General features: G+C 46.1%; 1 protein-coding gene across 5 annotated transcripts in view; it reads right to left on the bottom strand.

Annotated features, from left to right (window-relative positions):
- SCHIP1 (schwannomin interacting protein 1) overlaps nt 1-13,900 on the bottom strand; it is a 580,639-nt gene that overhangs the window by 121,557 nt on the left and 445,182 nt on the right. For 2 of the 5 annotated variants that reach the window (XM_086674602.1, XM_025913600.2), the window contains one exon: nt 1,423-2,124. In XM_086674602.1, the coding sequence (XP_086530728.1) occupies nt 1,423-2,124 (702 nt within the window). Of the gene's footprint in view, nt 1-1,422; nt 2,125-2,331; nt 2,490-2,643; nt 2,783-13,900 lie in introns of those variants that run through there. The other 3 variants (XM_086674604.1, XM_086674603.1, XM_086674607.1) reach the window with 3 other exon arrangements.

Below are 13,900 nucleotides of genomic sequence, written 5' to 3'. Positions count from 1 at the left end.
AATGTGTTTATCTTCAAGTCATTGTTTAAGTCCAAGGAGCTTAATCAGGTATTTTTCTCAGACACTAAGTGGGAAAAGGATGTTTTCCATTGCAAGGTATAATACATAGAATTGGCTGTAATGGAAAGATTCCACGTCTGCTAGTGGCCATGGTAAACAGCTAGGATTAAAATGAGTGTGTTAATTTAATAGGTAGTTTCTCAAGGGACACTAACCAGTGGGCTCTGTCAGCCAAGGGCTCTCTCTGATAGAAACCATGCCAATTTCTCTGTGAAACGTGGTTAGTGTCCTCACCCCTGAAGTCAGAAGTGCATGCACCCAATTTCCAGTAGCCCCAGGGCCCTGGAGCAGAAAAATTACACCTGCAAGCCAGCATTTTCCCACACTGCCACACAGCTGCCACACACAGAAAGCGGCTTATTGAAACCGTGTGCCCTTCAGCCCCATTTAGGGACATCATTAACGATTTCAAATTACAACTGTTGCTTTATCTCAAAACAGTGATAAATAGCGGAGCTACATTCCTGACGCTTTTAAGTCATTGATTTGCTCTCCTCTCAGGGGCAAAAAAGATGTTGAGACAAGTGCAAACCTGCCCGAGCTTCTTATTATAGATGCAGCCCTCCTTCTCTCCCTGTCTCTGTTCCACTTCAGCACCCCTCCCTCTCTGGATTTCCTGAACTGAGGCAGTGTGGCCTCCGGTAAGGAACTGCAAGTGGCTCCTTCTCAAAACAAGGAGGGCTTCACCAGAGAGGCTGAGGCGACAGAGGCAAAAACCACTCTCTCACCCTAGCAGGTCAATGTCCCCCATTCCCCAAGTCAACAACAGGTCGGGTTTCAGAAAGGAACAAAGTCTCAGGGCAGGGCGGTCACCCATTCAAATTCAGGAGCATCTGCTTAAACGCGAGACGGAACAAACCCTGCTGCCATACCGGAGGTGTGGGCAGGCGAATGTGAGCGTGTGCACAGAGACAGACTATACATGGGCGAAACGTTAGTGGTAACGAAGGGAGACCCACCACGGTCGACAAAGCCACAACTATTACCACTTGAAATATCACCCGCAGGGCACTGGCTTCGGTGCCAAAATTTCCCCGGATTTATTTTCAGGCAAGTGACTCACAATCTCGTCTCCATAAGTAATTCCATTAAAATGAGTCGCCGGTTCCACTAACTCGACTTTCCGCTGCCCTCTGGCTGCCCCTCCCTCCTCTCCGCCCATCCTGCAAACCCAGACAGCTCACAGACTGAGCAACCGTACCCCAGGGTAGCAGAAGGCAGGCTCTCAAGCCCGGCCCCCACCCTCGCGGAAGGATGAATGGGGCCGCAGGCGGGTGGGAGAGCCAGGCGGACGCGTGCGGGCTGTGCGCGCGGTGTGTACGCGTGTGTGCGCGCGTGGGCACGCACCCCCGGCCAACTTACGGAGGTGGAGTTGGTCCTGGTTTGTCCCTGGTTCCGCACCTCCTGCTCCCGGAACTGCAGTCCAGCCAGATGCTTCTCCAGTGCCTCCCAGTCCATAGGGGGCACCGGGGGCTCCTCCGGGACACACGTCCCGCCGTCCGTGGGCTGAAGGCAGAGGATCCCAGTTGCCGGACCCCGGCCGCCGCGTCGGCCCCGCGCGGGCTGGGGCTTCTGGACCGCCCGGCGGGGGCCCCGAGAACCGCTGGGCCGGCCGGCCAACACCACCACGTTGCCATTGTGCCTGAGGTCCTGGGGGTCGTGCGGGTGGAGGTTGCCGTTGGGCACGGGGGGCGGCATGGCAGTGGTGGCGCCCTTGCCCCCGCCGCCGCCGCTGCGGGTCCTGGCGCTCACGTCCCCCGGCTCCCGGGCGGGACAGCGGTCATCCCGGTACCCCCGCTCGTCGCGCTCGTCCTCCTCTTCCTCCTCCTCCCCGTCCTCCTCCGGCGCCCACTCATCAATCACCTTCTTCTGGTAGACCGGGAAGGGCTCCTCATAGTCCTCCAGGGCAGACACCAAGTCCAGACTGCCCCCCGGCGACGACGAGGATTTGCACTCGGAGCAAGGGGTCACTTTGGTGGAGTTGGACTGCGAACTGGTGCGGCTGCTGCTGCTGCTGCTGCCGCCGGCGTCACTGCCTAGATCCATCCCATCCTCTCGGTAATCCTGGAGGGGAGGAGGCAGAGAGTGAGCTGCCGGGCCGAGCCTGCTCCGGCCCCCCGCCACCCGCCGCGAGCACCCCGGCCCAGTGCCCCGCGTCTGCCTGGTCGGAGGTGCACCCCCGAAGGAGGCCTGGGGACAGAGCCGGCACCAGCTTGAGGCTTCCCTTCGCCCACCGCCCCCCCCCAACCATACTTCCTCCCAGTAACTAACCCTCAGATTAGCAAAGGGGGTGTCCAGCCACCAGCGCTCACACTTTCCATAAGAGGGGCCCCGGGGCGCGCATGGACTTTGTTGTAACCATTTTACGCCGGGAGCACCCCTGCACCCCGCCCCAAGGATTCTCCGAGAACCAGACACTTTCCCAGAGAATTATAATTCCCTGGGGGCGGGACCGAGAAGAAGGTGGGCGGCTACTGAATTCGCACCTCGTTCCGGGCGCCGAGACCACCCCCCACTCGGCCCCGCCTCGCCCCGCCCCCGCCGGCGGCTGGGAGCCGGCTCGGTTCGCCAGCTGAGCTTTACTTTCTAAGGAACCGCAGGCAGCTCGGAGGTCTCACTCCCGCCTCCGCGCCTCCCTGACCCGCCCCTCCTCGGCCCGCCGGAAGGCTCGGGGTGGGGGTGGGGGGCGCTGTCAGCTTTCGCAGGAGAGGGTGGCTCTCCCCACCCCGAAAGGTGTGCGGGGCCGGGCGCGGCGGCGGTAGCTGCAGGCGCCGCCGCCGCCGCCGCCGCCGCCGCCGCCGCCGCCGCCGCCGCCGCCCTGGGGGAGGGAGGACGCGCCCTCCCGGCGGCGGAGCCGGTCCCGCCACCGAGCATGCCCAGAGGCTGCCGGGCGCGGCGCAGTCCGTTCTCCCGGTTTTTGCGGCTGCAGTCTCAGGCGGGAGACGGGCGGGCTTGGGTTCAGAGAGGTCGGGAAAAGGCCGAGGGAAAGGGGCTCGGGGCGTTAGGGATGCAGACCTGGCCAATTAACAGGGGCGGCACCCTGGGGAGGGTGGCGGGTGTTAACCCACAGACACACACACAAAGATTTTCTGGGCGCGTTTCAAGCCCTCTTTTCGGGGCTCGTTATTCTGCCTTAGCCTCCCGGTACCCCAAAGCGCGGTCGCGGCGCATGCTAACCCACGCGGAAGTCCCCGAGTGATCCGGTGAAGGACCTCCCTCCTCCCACACGCGCACAGACACTAGCCCTCGTGGGAGCCCGAAGTGACGTGTGCTGGGTGATCATGCACCATCATTTCCCTTCCACCTTCCTCGGCCACTTCCTCTCCCTCCACCGCCCTGCTCGAGTCGCCTTGCCCGCGCCCCTTCCAAGTTCAGGCTGTGGGCGGAACCTGTTGCTTTAGCTCACGCTTCCTTCCCGCTACCGGCCGCACGCTGAGGATGACCTCAGAGAGGTGTGTGTCTGGGGAATGGAGAGCTAAGTGGAAGATGGGACTGATACCTGGAACGTTGGTGAAGAATCGGTTCTAAAGGTTTAGGCGAACCTCTAAAGTCCCTTTTGGCCGCCTCCAATCAAGGAGACATTAAAGGAAGGGAAGACGTGGATATCAGGTGACCTGCTCCTGGCACTTGCACTGACTCTGCGTCCTTAAATTTTTCTGGAAACCGAGTCAAAGAAACCTATGCTGGGTTTTTCGGAATGCACACTGGTTCCCTGAATTTGGCAGCTCATCTCATTAGGGACAAGTTTCCTTGGAATGAAGATACCATCACTTGGAAAGCATAGATGGGTCATAGAGCACCTTTTCAGGGTTAGAAATTTCCTGTGAACCAACCAGTGCTGATTTGTAAGAACTGGGAAACAAGGAAATGCCCTCTTAAATGTTCACAAACACACATGTGAGGTGACGGATGTGTTAACTAGGGGATCCTTACACACTGTATGCTTGTGTCAAATAACCATAGCATGCATTTTAAATATTTAACAATTTTATGTGTCAATTATACCTCAGTAAATCTGAAAAAATTCAAAAAGAAAAAAAACCGAAACAACCCTAGCACTTAATTTTACAATGGATTGGGGGAAAACCAGTTTCCCTGAGCTTCCAGATTTGGGCTGTTACTAATTATTCCCAGTGAATTCTAGCTTGGACCAGGCCACTACCCTTGCTTTGCACCCTCCAGAGGGAGGACCAGGGGAATGCTTGGAATTCTTTAGTAGGGAGTGGCTGCCATCCTGACTTTTCTTCTAGGTCCTAATTGGGACTTGGTGCAGAGACCCTTTGTTTAAGTGATTTCAGTGAAGTGTGACTCTTTCCAGTCAGTCCTAGGTAGGCCTGAGCCAGGGAAGATAAACTAATCTTTTAACTTGCCTGGAAGCAGCAATCTTAATGAATACAGGAAAAGGGGCCTCTGGTCTGGCCCCTTTACAGCTCTTCTGTAAAACAGGACTGATTATAATTTCAAATGTCTTTTATGGTAACATCTGTAAACAGCCTGCCTTGCGCTCCAAATATGGTTTGATTTTGAGGTTGCTGTGAAGCCCTGGGTCAGCTGGCTGCCCGTCCCCCACCCCCTGCCCTGTAGGATGGATGTGGCCCTAAAAGTGTTCAGAGATGTGGGTAGGAAACACCGGGTGCTGGGAACTAGATAGCTGCTTTTCAAATCACCATGTGAATTGGCAAGGGTTAGGTCAGGAAAAGCTCACTGCTCTGGGGCAGAACACAGGTAGACAGATAAGTATTCATCAACTGGAGTGATAAAAAGTTGTGGTCTCAGTCCCAATTTTTAAACATTAGGACCTCCTCAGCCCCCCACCCAGATTCCCTCCTGGGCTCCTACTCATCTCCCCTGCTGCCCAGATGGTCTGTGTTCAGGGAATGCAAAATAAGGCCTTAGAAAAACATTTGGCAAGGTAAATCCACTGCCAAAAACGCATGGCATTTCAAAGCCAAATATCTCTGAATTATCTGTCCTTTTAAATAATTTTCTGACCAGATATTCTGGATCAGATGGGAAAGTACCAGGTTTCGTTTTTTCTTTTCTCTTCATGCAAGGTGCCTGGCTAGCCCAGTTTCCATTCTGTTTCCAGCCTCCCATCTCCTGCCAAGAACTGTCCCATTTTGGAACAGAAAGCCCTGCCAATTCCTAGGCCGGCGACAGTCTACAGATATGTCCAGCAGGATGGAGAGATGATTTGGAAAGTGATTGAAAGGTCCTGTCTTCCTGTTTATAGGACCGTGTCCTCAGGTTAGGAGCTTGTGGCTTACAGACTTAGATTTTGTCCCCTGCAACCTTTGTAAATTAGACATCAGAGATGTGAGTCAAGTGGGTGTCATCGCAAACCAGCACCTTCACCCATCAATCACCCCAGTCTGGACCACTGTCCTGAAATTACTAAACAGTCTCCCTACTAGCTATGCCCATTCTCTGAATGCAGCCAGAGTGCCTCTCTGCAATGCAGGTCTCTCCCAGCTCCTTTAAAGTCCCCTTGGCTCCTCAACACCCTTAAAGGAACTGCTTCCTGCCCAACCTCCCCCCATTTCTTTTGGCAAATTTCTACTTATCCTTTATGTCTAGGCTTAAATGTCACTTCCTCCGGAAAGGCTCCTGATTCTCTGTACCGCCCGCCTAAAAGGAAGCAGGTAACTTTCCCATGCTCCAGAGATATTTATTGCACTCATCATAAATGCTGCATCTACGTTGCTGTTTAATTGCATGTCTTCTCTACTAGACTCAAGAAAACCATTTTCTGCCAAGACCCAGGCCACACATACGTATAAAAATATTTAAAAGTTTCATAAAACCCTTATTTGTAAATCCTATCCTAATTCATTTAGAAGAAAATTTGCTCACACTTCACCATTGACTTTATAACCCTTAAATGGATCAGTGCTCCTACTGGGAAAACATACTCTAGAGGAGTAAATACTCTAAGGGAGTAAATACTCTAAGGGAGGAGCTATTTCTCTGTTTTGTTCATGATAACTGGAATGGAATAGAAGCTTCATCAATATTTGTTGCTGCAGGGGCACTGGGGTGGCTCAGACGGTTAAGTGGTTATGAGTCCAACTTGAGCTTAGGTCATGATCTCATGGTTCTGGAGTTCTAACCCCGCATGGGGCTCTCTGCTGTCAGTGCAGAGCCCACTTCGGATCCTCTGGCCCGCCCACCCCCCCACACCTCCCCTGCTTGTGCTCTCTCGCTCAAAAATAAAAACATTAAAAATATATATTGGATGCTGGGATTATTAATAATAACAACATTTAATTCTCAAAAACTCTATGAAGAAACTAGTATCCCCATGTACAGGTGAGATTGCTGAAAATAGTTAGATTAAGTAACACGACCTAATGTCAAAGAGCTGGAAAACTAGGTGGCATAGCCAAGATTTGGACCCAGGTAGCTTGGCTCCAAAATCTTGGCTGCTAGTCACTCAGTGAAAGGCTCACTACCCTTTGGTCTGCATGCATATGGATAAATTCACAGAGCAATATGTCAGAAAGGGCTCCTTGCAGCAAGTTCAAAGGAGTTCTGAGTCTCCTGCCCTGCAGGGGCTCCTTGGGCAGTATTTCTGTCTATGCAGAGGAGAAGGCAGCTGGCAAGAGCAGCTGTTCCCTGATGCACACATGTGCTCCACCTCCTCAACTGTCAACAAGTTCAGCGCTATTCGGCACGTTGGGAGACTTAATTGTGTAAAAGAAGAGTACAGACACCCTGGAAAATGAAATTTCCAATTGTATGAACTACATGCTTTTAATTTCCCCGCAAAGCAAATCCTTTCAGAAGGTAGCCACCATGAGATTGGGATTTTCATTTTTGTCATGAACGGAAAACTGGAATAATACTCCAAGGGTAGGGATGACAGCATGTTCCTAGGAGGTCAGTGCTATTTATAGGATGTTAATCTGTAAAGGCAACATTTGAGAAAAGGCGTGACTGAAATATTTAAATTGTAAGGAGTATAGATAGCTGGGAAAAAGGTTTATTTGCAAAAGTCCCAAACTAATTCTGAAATTATTGCCCCTAATGCTGAACCTTCTTTCTCTAAGTTGTGGCATTTAGAGTAATAAAGAAATGGCTGGCAAAGAGGTTTGTATTTCATCTTTATTGCATGAATTACATGCAAGTCACATGCAGTATACAGATGCTCTCCTATTTCATCACCTGAATTTAACTACATGGTAATATGTAGCAGCACTGTGGGGCCAAGTGTCCTGGATATAGAACATCTGGGCTTAGTTTCCAGCCCTGTCTCTAACCAACTTTGTGACCTCAGTTTCCTCATGAAGGGGGCTAGACTGCATGGTCATGATGTTACACAAATAGAATTATGAGTAAGTGAATGAACTAAAAGGCTTCTTCCAGCTTAAAGACCCTTTGGATTTCATCCTAGACACTGTGGGAAATATGGTATAAAACTGTCTCTAAATGGTTTCATCACCTTCTCTGTTGGGAGATACAAAGTTGGTTTCTCTATTAATTTAAAACCAAGGTCTCTCTCCGTTGGGCAGGTTGAATGCGTGGCATTTCTCCTTTATTTCTGGAGAGCCAATGATTGATTTTTAACTTTTAGTCTATATGTACAGATATTTTGGAGATGGATCCTATATACACCTAATTTTTTTTCTTTCTTTCATTTACAGAGCTATATATTTTTTAAGTTTATTTATTTATTTTGAGAGAGAGAGAGAGACAACATGAGCAGGGAAGATGCAGAGAGAGAGGGAGTAAGAGAGTATCCCTAGCAGGCTCCCCACTGTCAGTGCAGAGCCTGCTGTGGGGCTGGTACTCATAAACCGTGAGATCATGACCTGAGCAGAAACCAAGGTTCAGATGCTTAACCGACCGAGCCACCCAGGAACCCCTACATAGCTAAATTTTAATGAAAAACATCCCTTTAAAAAACATTAACATTTTAAATGTTTAGGTTCTCTAGAAAACCATGAGATTGCACTTATTTCCTGCATTTTCCTCAATAAAAATGAAATGGCAAAATTTAGACAACCTCAGCCCTTAAAAGATAGCTCCAATGACCTATTTCCTAAACCTGAAACCAGGACACTTGGGTTGACATATACCAAAGTGCTTACAAAAACTAGGTGAATGTATGAAATGAAGATTACTCTAAAAAGTCTACAGGTATTGGTGAATATGGCAACTCTAACTGACACTGATAGTGTCTTTCTTTATCAAGGAAAAGTCACACAGAGAGTGTCAGTCAGGACCTCAACATATGGCCGCACAGATTGTACCCTGTCTGGTGCCAGGAGGATTGTGATCTGCACCACAGGTGCCTGCCAAGAGGGACCGTTTGGCACCTTTGCCTAGGTGGTGGGGTAAATGGCACCCCCTAGGATTGTGCAGTGCACAATCTGCACAACAGTAATCAGAGGCTCTATTGGGAATCTCATTAGAAGGAAATTTGTTTTCTGTTGAGGAGATTGGAAGAGGAACGCTGCTGTTCTTTTCCTAATAAAGTCATACCTCAGATCAGATGGCATTGACAAAAATTCAATTTATTTAAACACTCCTCATCTTTCTTTTTCCAGAAATTCTTTGTCATCATATTCTACCTTCCTTAAGTTCCTAGCAATTCTTGAAAATGCAAATCTGTAAGCAACTCTGAATTTATTTTTTGAGCTTCACTGAAGGGCATATATTACATAAGAGGACATTTAGGAAAAGCTACGAAAGTTTGTAGACTCATTGCATTAGCTCAGGGAAGCGTTACAAGTCATAGGCACTGAAACCACGTGCACATGACCCCAGTACAAGATGAATTGCCCCAGAAATTGTGTGCCTTGTGCTTTGATGTGTTATGCTGTCAAAGAGGAACATCCTCACAGGATGCACTAAGAAGTGAAAACTCTGTTCTGGTCACTTCTCTATATAACTTTGGAAGTGTTATCAAATCAGAAAATAACTACTGGCATTGTCAGTGCAATCCAAGCAGGAGGAATGTATCTGAACGTGAAGGAGGAGGCAGCTTGGTGGAACAGGAGGGAACTCTTCCAAAAGCCTTGGCTCTGCCTCTGAGTAGCTCTGCATTTATGGGCAAGACAGTTCCTGCAGCTCTTTGGGCCAATGGTCTTATCATGAAAGGAGAGTGGTATGAAATTGTTGGAAGTCTCCAAAGGTTAGGCAGGTGAGGTAAATGAGCAAAGTAGGCAGCATTGGTGACAGGGAGTTCTGGAGTAAGTCACTGAGCTACTGGACAGCACAGCACACGGCATCCATATGAAAATGAAGAACAAAAAGCATTTTTATCTTCAGTTTACCCCTGGATCATCACTTGGACCTCTGCTCTCAGCTTTAGATGCCCAGAGTTCTAAGACTACATGAAAATGAAAGAGTTAGGGAAACTATCCATCTTGGCTTGTATAGGATGGTCCTGCTTTTATCCTGGCATCTTGTCCTGGCATAATTATGAACAGCACCTTTCTTCACTCTCAAAAGCGTCCCAGTTTACATGATAAATCAAATGATCACTCAAGGCATGGGGGAACGTGAAAACTGTTCAACTTCACTAGTAATCAAAAAGATGCAATTTCAATAATAATGAGGTTACATATTGCCTATAAAATATTTTTAAATTATTTAAAACAATATACAATGTCAGAATGAGTGTGATCGGGGGTGCCTGGATGGCTCAGTCAGTTGAGCGTCTGACTTCGAATTCATGAATGGTGAGATCATGACCTGAGCTGAAGTCGGACACTTAATCAACTGAGCCACCCACGCACCCTTGATAAAATGTTTTAAATGTCTTTGCAAAGTTTATACCCCATAACCTGCAACAAGTATTTATGGAGCACTTACTACATGGGTGGCCCTGAGAGATACTGTGGTGAAAGAGACAGACACCATTTGCCCAAAATGAAAGTTCACTCTAGTAGAGAAACAGACATTACAGCAGAAAAAAGATACCCAACAATTTAGATTACAATTTGTCATAAGTACCCAGAGTAGACTCATACGATGCTGAGAAAGCACGTAGGTAGTGTGTGTATTGGAGGTTGCATCAGAAAAAGGGTTGGTCAGCTGAAGAAGAGGGAGGGTGTTAAAGGCAGAAGAAACACCTTAAACAAAGGGTTTGAGGCTGATAGAAGCCTGGCTTACGTGAGTAGCTGAAAGAAAACCACTAGGTTGGAACAAGAGAGTAAGGGGGAGAGTGGCAAGAGAAGGGGTTGCCATTAAGATCTTTATCCTAACAACCGCTTAAGGATTGTAAAGGTAGATTGACATTTTTAGAAATGTTCTCCTCGGTAGAGAACTACCAGAGGATAGAAGGACCGAGAAGGACAAGAGTGGATGTAGAGAGACCAATTAGGAAGCGAATACAGGAGTCCAGGGAGGAGATAAATGTGGTTTAGGTGAGGGTGGGGAGAGGAGAGAAATAGAAATATTAAAGATATATTTAGATGGGAGAATTAACAAGACCTGGTGACGGAATAGAGAGAGACGTCACTGATGGTTTCCAGCTTTGTATCATAAGCAATTTAGTGGAAAGGTGGTATCTCTTCACTGAAATGGGCAACAAGGAGGGGGTTTGGTAGCAAGCAAAAGACGGGAAGATATTGAATCATTTTTGGACATTTTCTATTTGAGATGGTATAAGACCTACAAGTGAACATGCCAAGTAGGTATCTGGATATGTGTGTCTGGAGCTTAGCAGAGAGATCTGGGGCTAGAGATGTAAATATGGGAGATTGTATTCGAAAGCTTGGGTATAGGTGACATGTCTGCCGACAGAGAGAGTGGGAAGAGGTAGGTCACATTTCTAACCCCGAGGAACTCCAGGGTTGATAGATCTAGAAGAAAAATGAGTTTGTAAGAGACAAGGAACAAACTGGGGGGAGGAGACAATAGTTACTCTTTTAAAAATCTAGCCTAAGGACACAGAAATGAGGATCTATATTTATGCATAAAGATGCTCATTGTGGCATTTACAAGAGTGAAAAATTAGTTTCAACCTAAATGTCAAAAAATGGTAAGATATTTAAATAAATTGTGACATATTCATTCTGTGGAATAAATGCAGTCAAATACGATGCTTTTGAAAATCATAATATTAAATGACTAAAAGAGGATATACTATCATACATACATTATCCACATTTTAAAAATATTAAATGTTTATATGCCTAGGAAAAGATGTACCACATGTTAACAGTGGCTAAAGATGGATGGTAATATTGCAGGTGACTTTTTACCTTTGTATCTATTTGTATTTTCAGTTTCTTTACAATAATCACAAAATGGGTAGTAATATTGTTATGAAACAGAGAAATTATGCAGATTTATTTGACTTAAAACGAATGCTTCTGAATTTGTTGAAGAATTCCATTAAAAACAACTGTTCAGATGAACTAGAATTTATTTGTATAAATTCTGCGATGAATCCTTTTATAAAACAAATCATTTCCTGGTTCCATAAATCACTTGCTAGTTTGAAGTTTTTGAATGTCAGATTTTATCTCAAAATACGGATTGGTCAGCACACTTCTGAAAGAAAGTTTGAGGTCATAATGGACTGAAGCAGGGGTCAGCAAACTTTTCTGTAAAAGGGCTAAAAATAGTAAATACTTTTGGCTTTGTGTGTCATATAGTCTGCTAAATTCTTTTTAAAGCAACCCTTTAAAAATGTAAAAATTCTTAGCTCTCAGGTCATACAAGAACAGGTTGCAGGCTGGATTTGGCTCACAAGCCATAGATTACTGACCTCTGGACTAAAGGGTGAATGCATAAGAGCAATGCATAATACTTTTTCATTAAAAGTCACCATAATATTGTAATATCAGGACTGAATCTTCAATTATTAGAGTACTAATAACTCTAACAACCCAAACTGGGTTCATTTTTGAACACAAAGCTTGGGTTCATTTTCAACACAAAGCAGAGTAAATGGAAAAGTTCTAAAAAAAACCACTTTTTAAAAAAAGTTTACATATCCCTAGTAGAAAATCCTATGCAAATATGCCAAAAAGTTGGCATTTTTCATGTAGAAAGTAAAAGCTAAAGGAAAATTTATTTATTTGTACAATGAGAATCTTTTCCTATTTCTTCTGCAATCTTGGATTTTTGGTATTATGAGGGGAGTGTTGTTGTTATATACAAGAATCAATTCACTTGTTCATGTCACAAATCTGGGAGCCGTCCTTGTTCCCCTCTCCCCAATCCGCATTCCCCTCCCTCTCCATCACCAAGTATACTTAGTGCTGTTAGTGCTCCAAGCAGGTCCCTGTTCCTGGCCACCACATCAACCCCCAAACTGCTGTGAGTATTGGCTATAAGGGCTCACGGCTATCCTGTGTGGTCCAATTTACCCATCCACCCGCATCGAGCCAGGCATACCATCTGATCCACATTGTGCCTGGCACTTCCCACGTCCCTATCCTGCTTCTCTCCCTTCCTTATAGGTTTATCTCTCAGTAAACCACCTGCATCCAAGTCCCTCTCTAAGGCTTTGCTTCTAGGGAACCTGACCTAAGACACCAAGTCTTAGCGAGTCTACTTCTTAAATATATTTGACTTTCTGACCACTATTTCTGCTTGGAGAAAGGGTACTGGGCCACAATTACAACTTTATTCTAATCTATGAATAAATTTCGAATTTTAGTGTATGATGTCAGGAACTTTTATGAATATTAGGAAATCGTTTTTATAAAACTATGCAGCAGTGATCTGATAAAAACACCCATAAGGATAAAGAACTTGGAAAAGGTTTAGCTTTCAAATGACATTGCTATTAGAATTATTGTTAATATCATTAGTACCAGTGAGTGGAAACAGCTGCATCTCCAATACTATCAATTCTGCTAATTGTTACTACTTATATTTTTAAAATTACACTAATAACTAATAGCCTATAAATAATCTTCTAAGACCTTTCCCTTTTATTATACTATAATAGGATCATTGATGCTTAGTATGATGTGACTATTTGCTGACTCCAAAGAATACCTTTATTAGGATATGCATATGTGTTCAATTTATCTTCTCAATTACACCTACATTAAAACCTTCAAAATTAGGTTTGCAAAAACCGGCTCTGTGCAAGCAGTGGAGCCTATATGACTTGTGACCTCCTGCTCCACTGCATTCTGGTTAATGATTCACACTAACCTTCAAGGATAAGCACCAAGTAAATCCAAGGGTTTTGGGTGGCTCTTGGGGAAATATTCACATAGTGCCAAGCAGTTTGAGGACTAGACCTTGTGCAGGGTGGGAGCTGGAAGCGTGATGGACACGTATCCACAGATAGGGAGATAGTGCGCAGAAGCACATTTTCCCAGTGGAAACTTGGCAGTTTTTCCCGACTCCATCTAAAATGATTCTCTCTCCACCTCCGTTGTGGGAGTAGGAAATTAGCCACTTCTGTATTTTGTCAATGAAATGCAATTTTCGTCAACTTATTCATAATTATAACTGGTAAATTTATTATGAAAACCAAAGCAGACCATTCTTCGGTTTAATAATCACTGAAACGGGTCATGTTTAGTTAGCCATTATTAGTAAATAAATTACCCAGCAAGAGAGGCTAACATGTTCTTTTCTCCTTACTTTGTGGAGAATTGGTTAAAAACAAAACAAAACAAAACAGAAACCTGTCAGTATGCTCTTATTTAAATAGAGGCGAGTCTAGGTTACTTGAATATAAGGAGTCTGATTTTAGGAATTTCTTTTCACTCTCATAAAATGACTTCAGTGAGTTATAGCCACATTTTTCAACCTGAGCATAGGCATGATTGCCCAATCTCCTCCCTCATGCGTGGTGGAGGAGACAGAGACAGACTCTCCCTCAGGGAGGAGCTGGGTGCAGGGCTGGAGGGCAGTGGGT

The sequence above is a fragment of the Puma concolor genome, chromosome C2, assembly GCF_028749965.1.
Source record: "Puma concolor isolate L17-30 chromosome C2, mPumCon1.1.hap2, whole genome shotgun sequence".
Lineage (NCBI taxonomy): Eukaryota > Metazoa > Chordata > Mammalia > Carnivora > Felidae > Puma > Puma concolor.
Note: the sequence above shows the minus strand (reverse complement) of the source record. Positions and strands in the feature narration are given on the sequence as shown.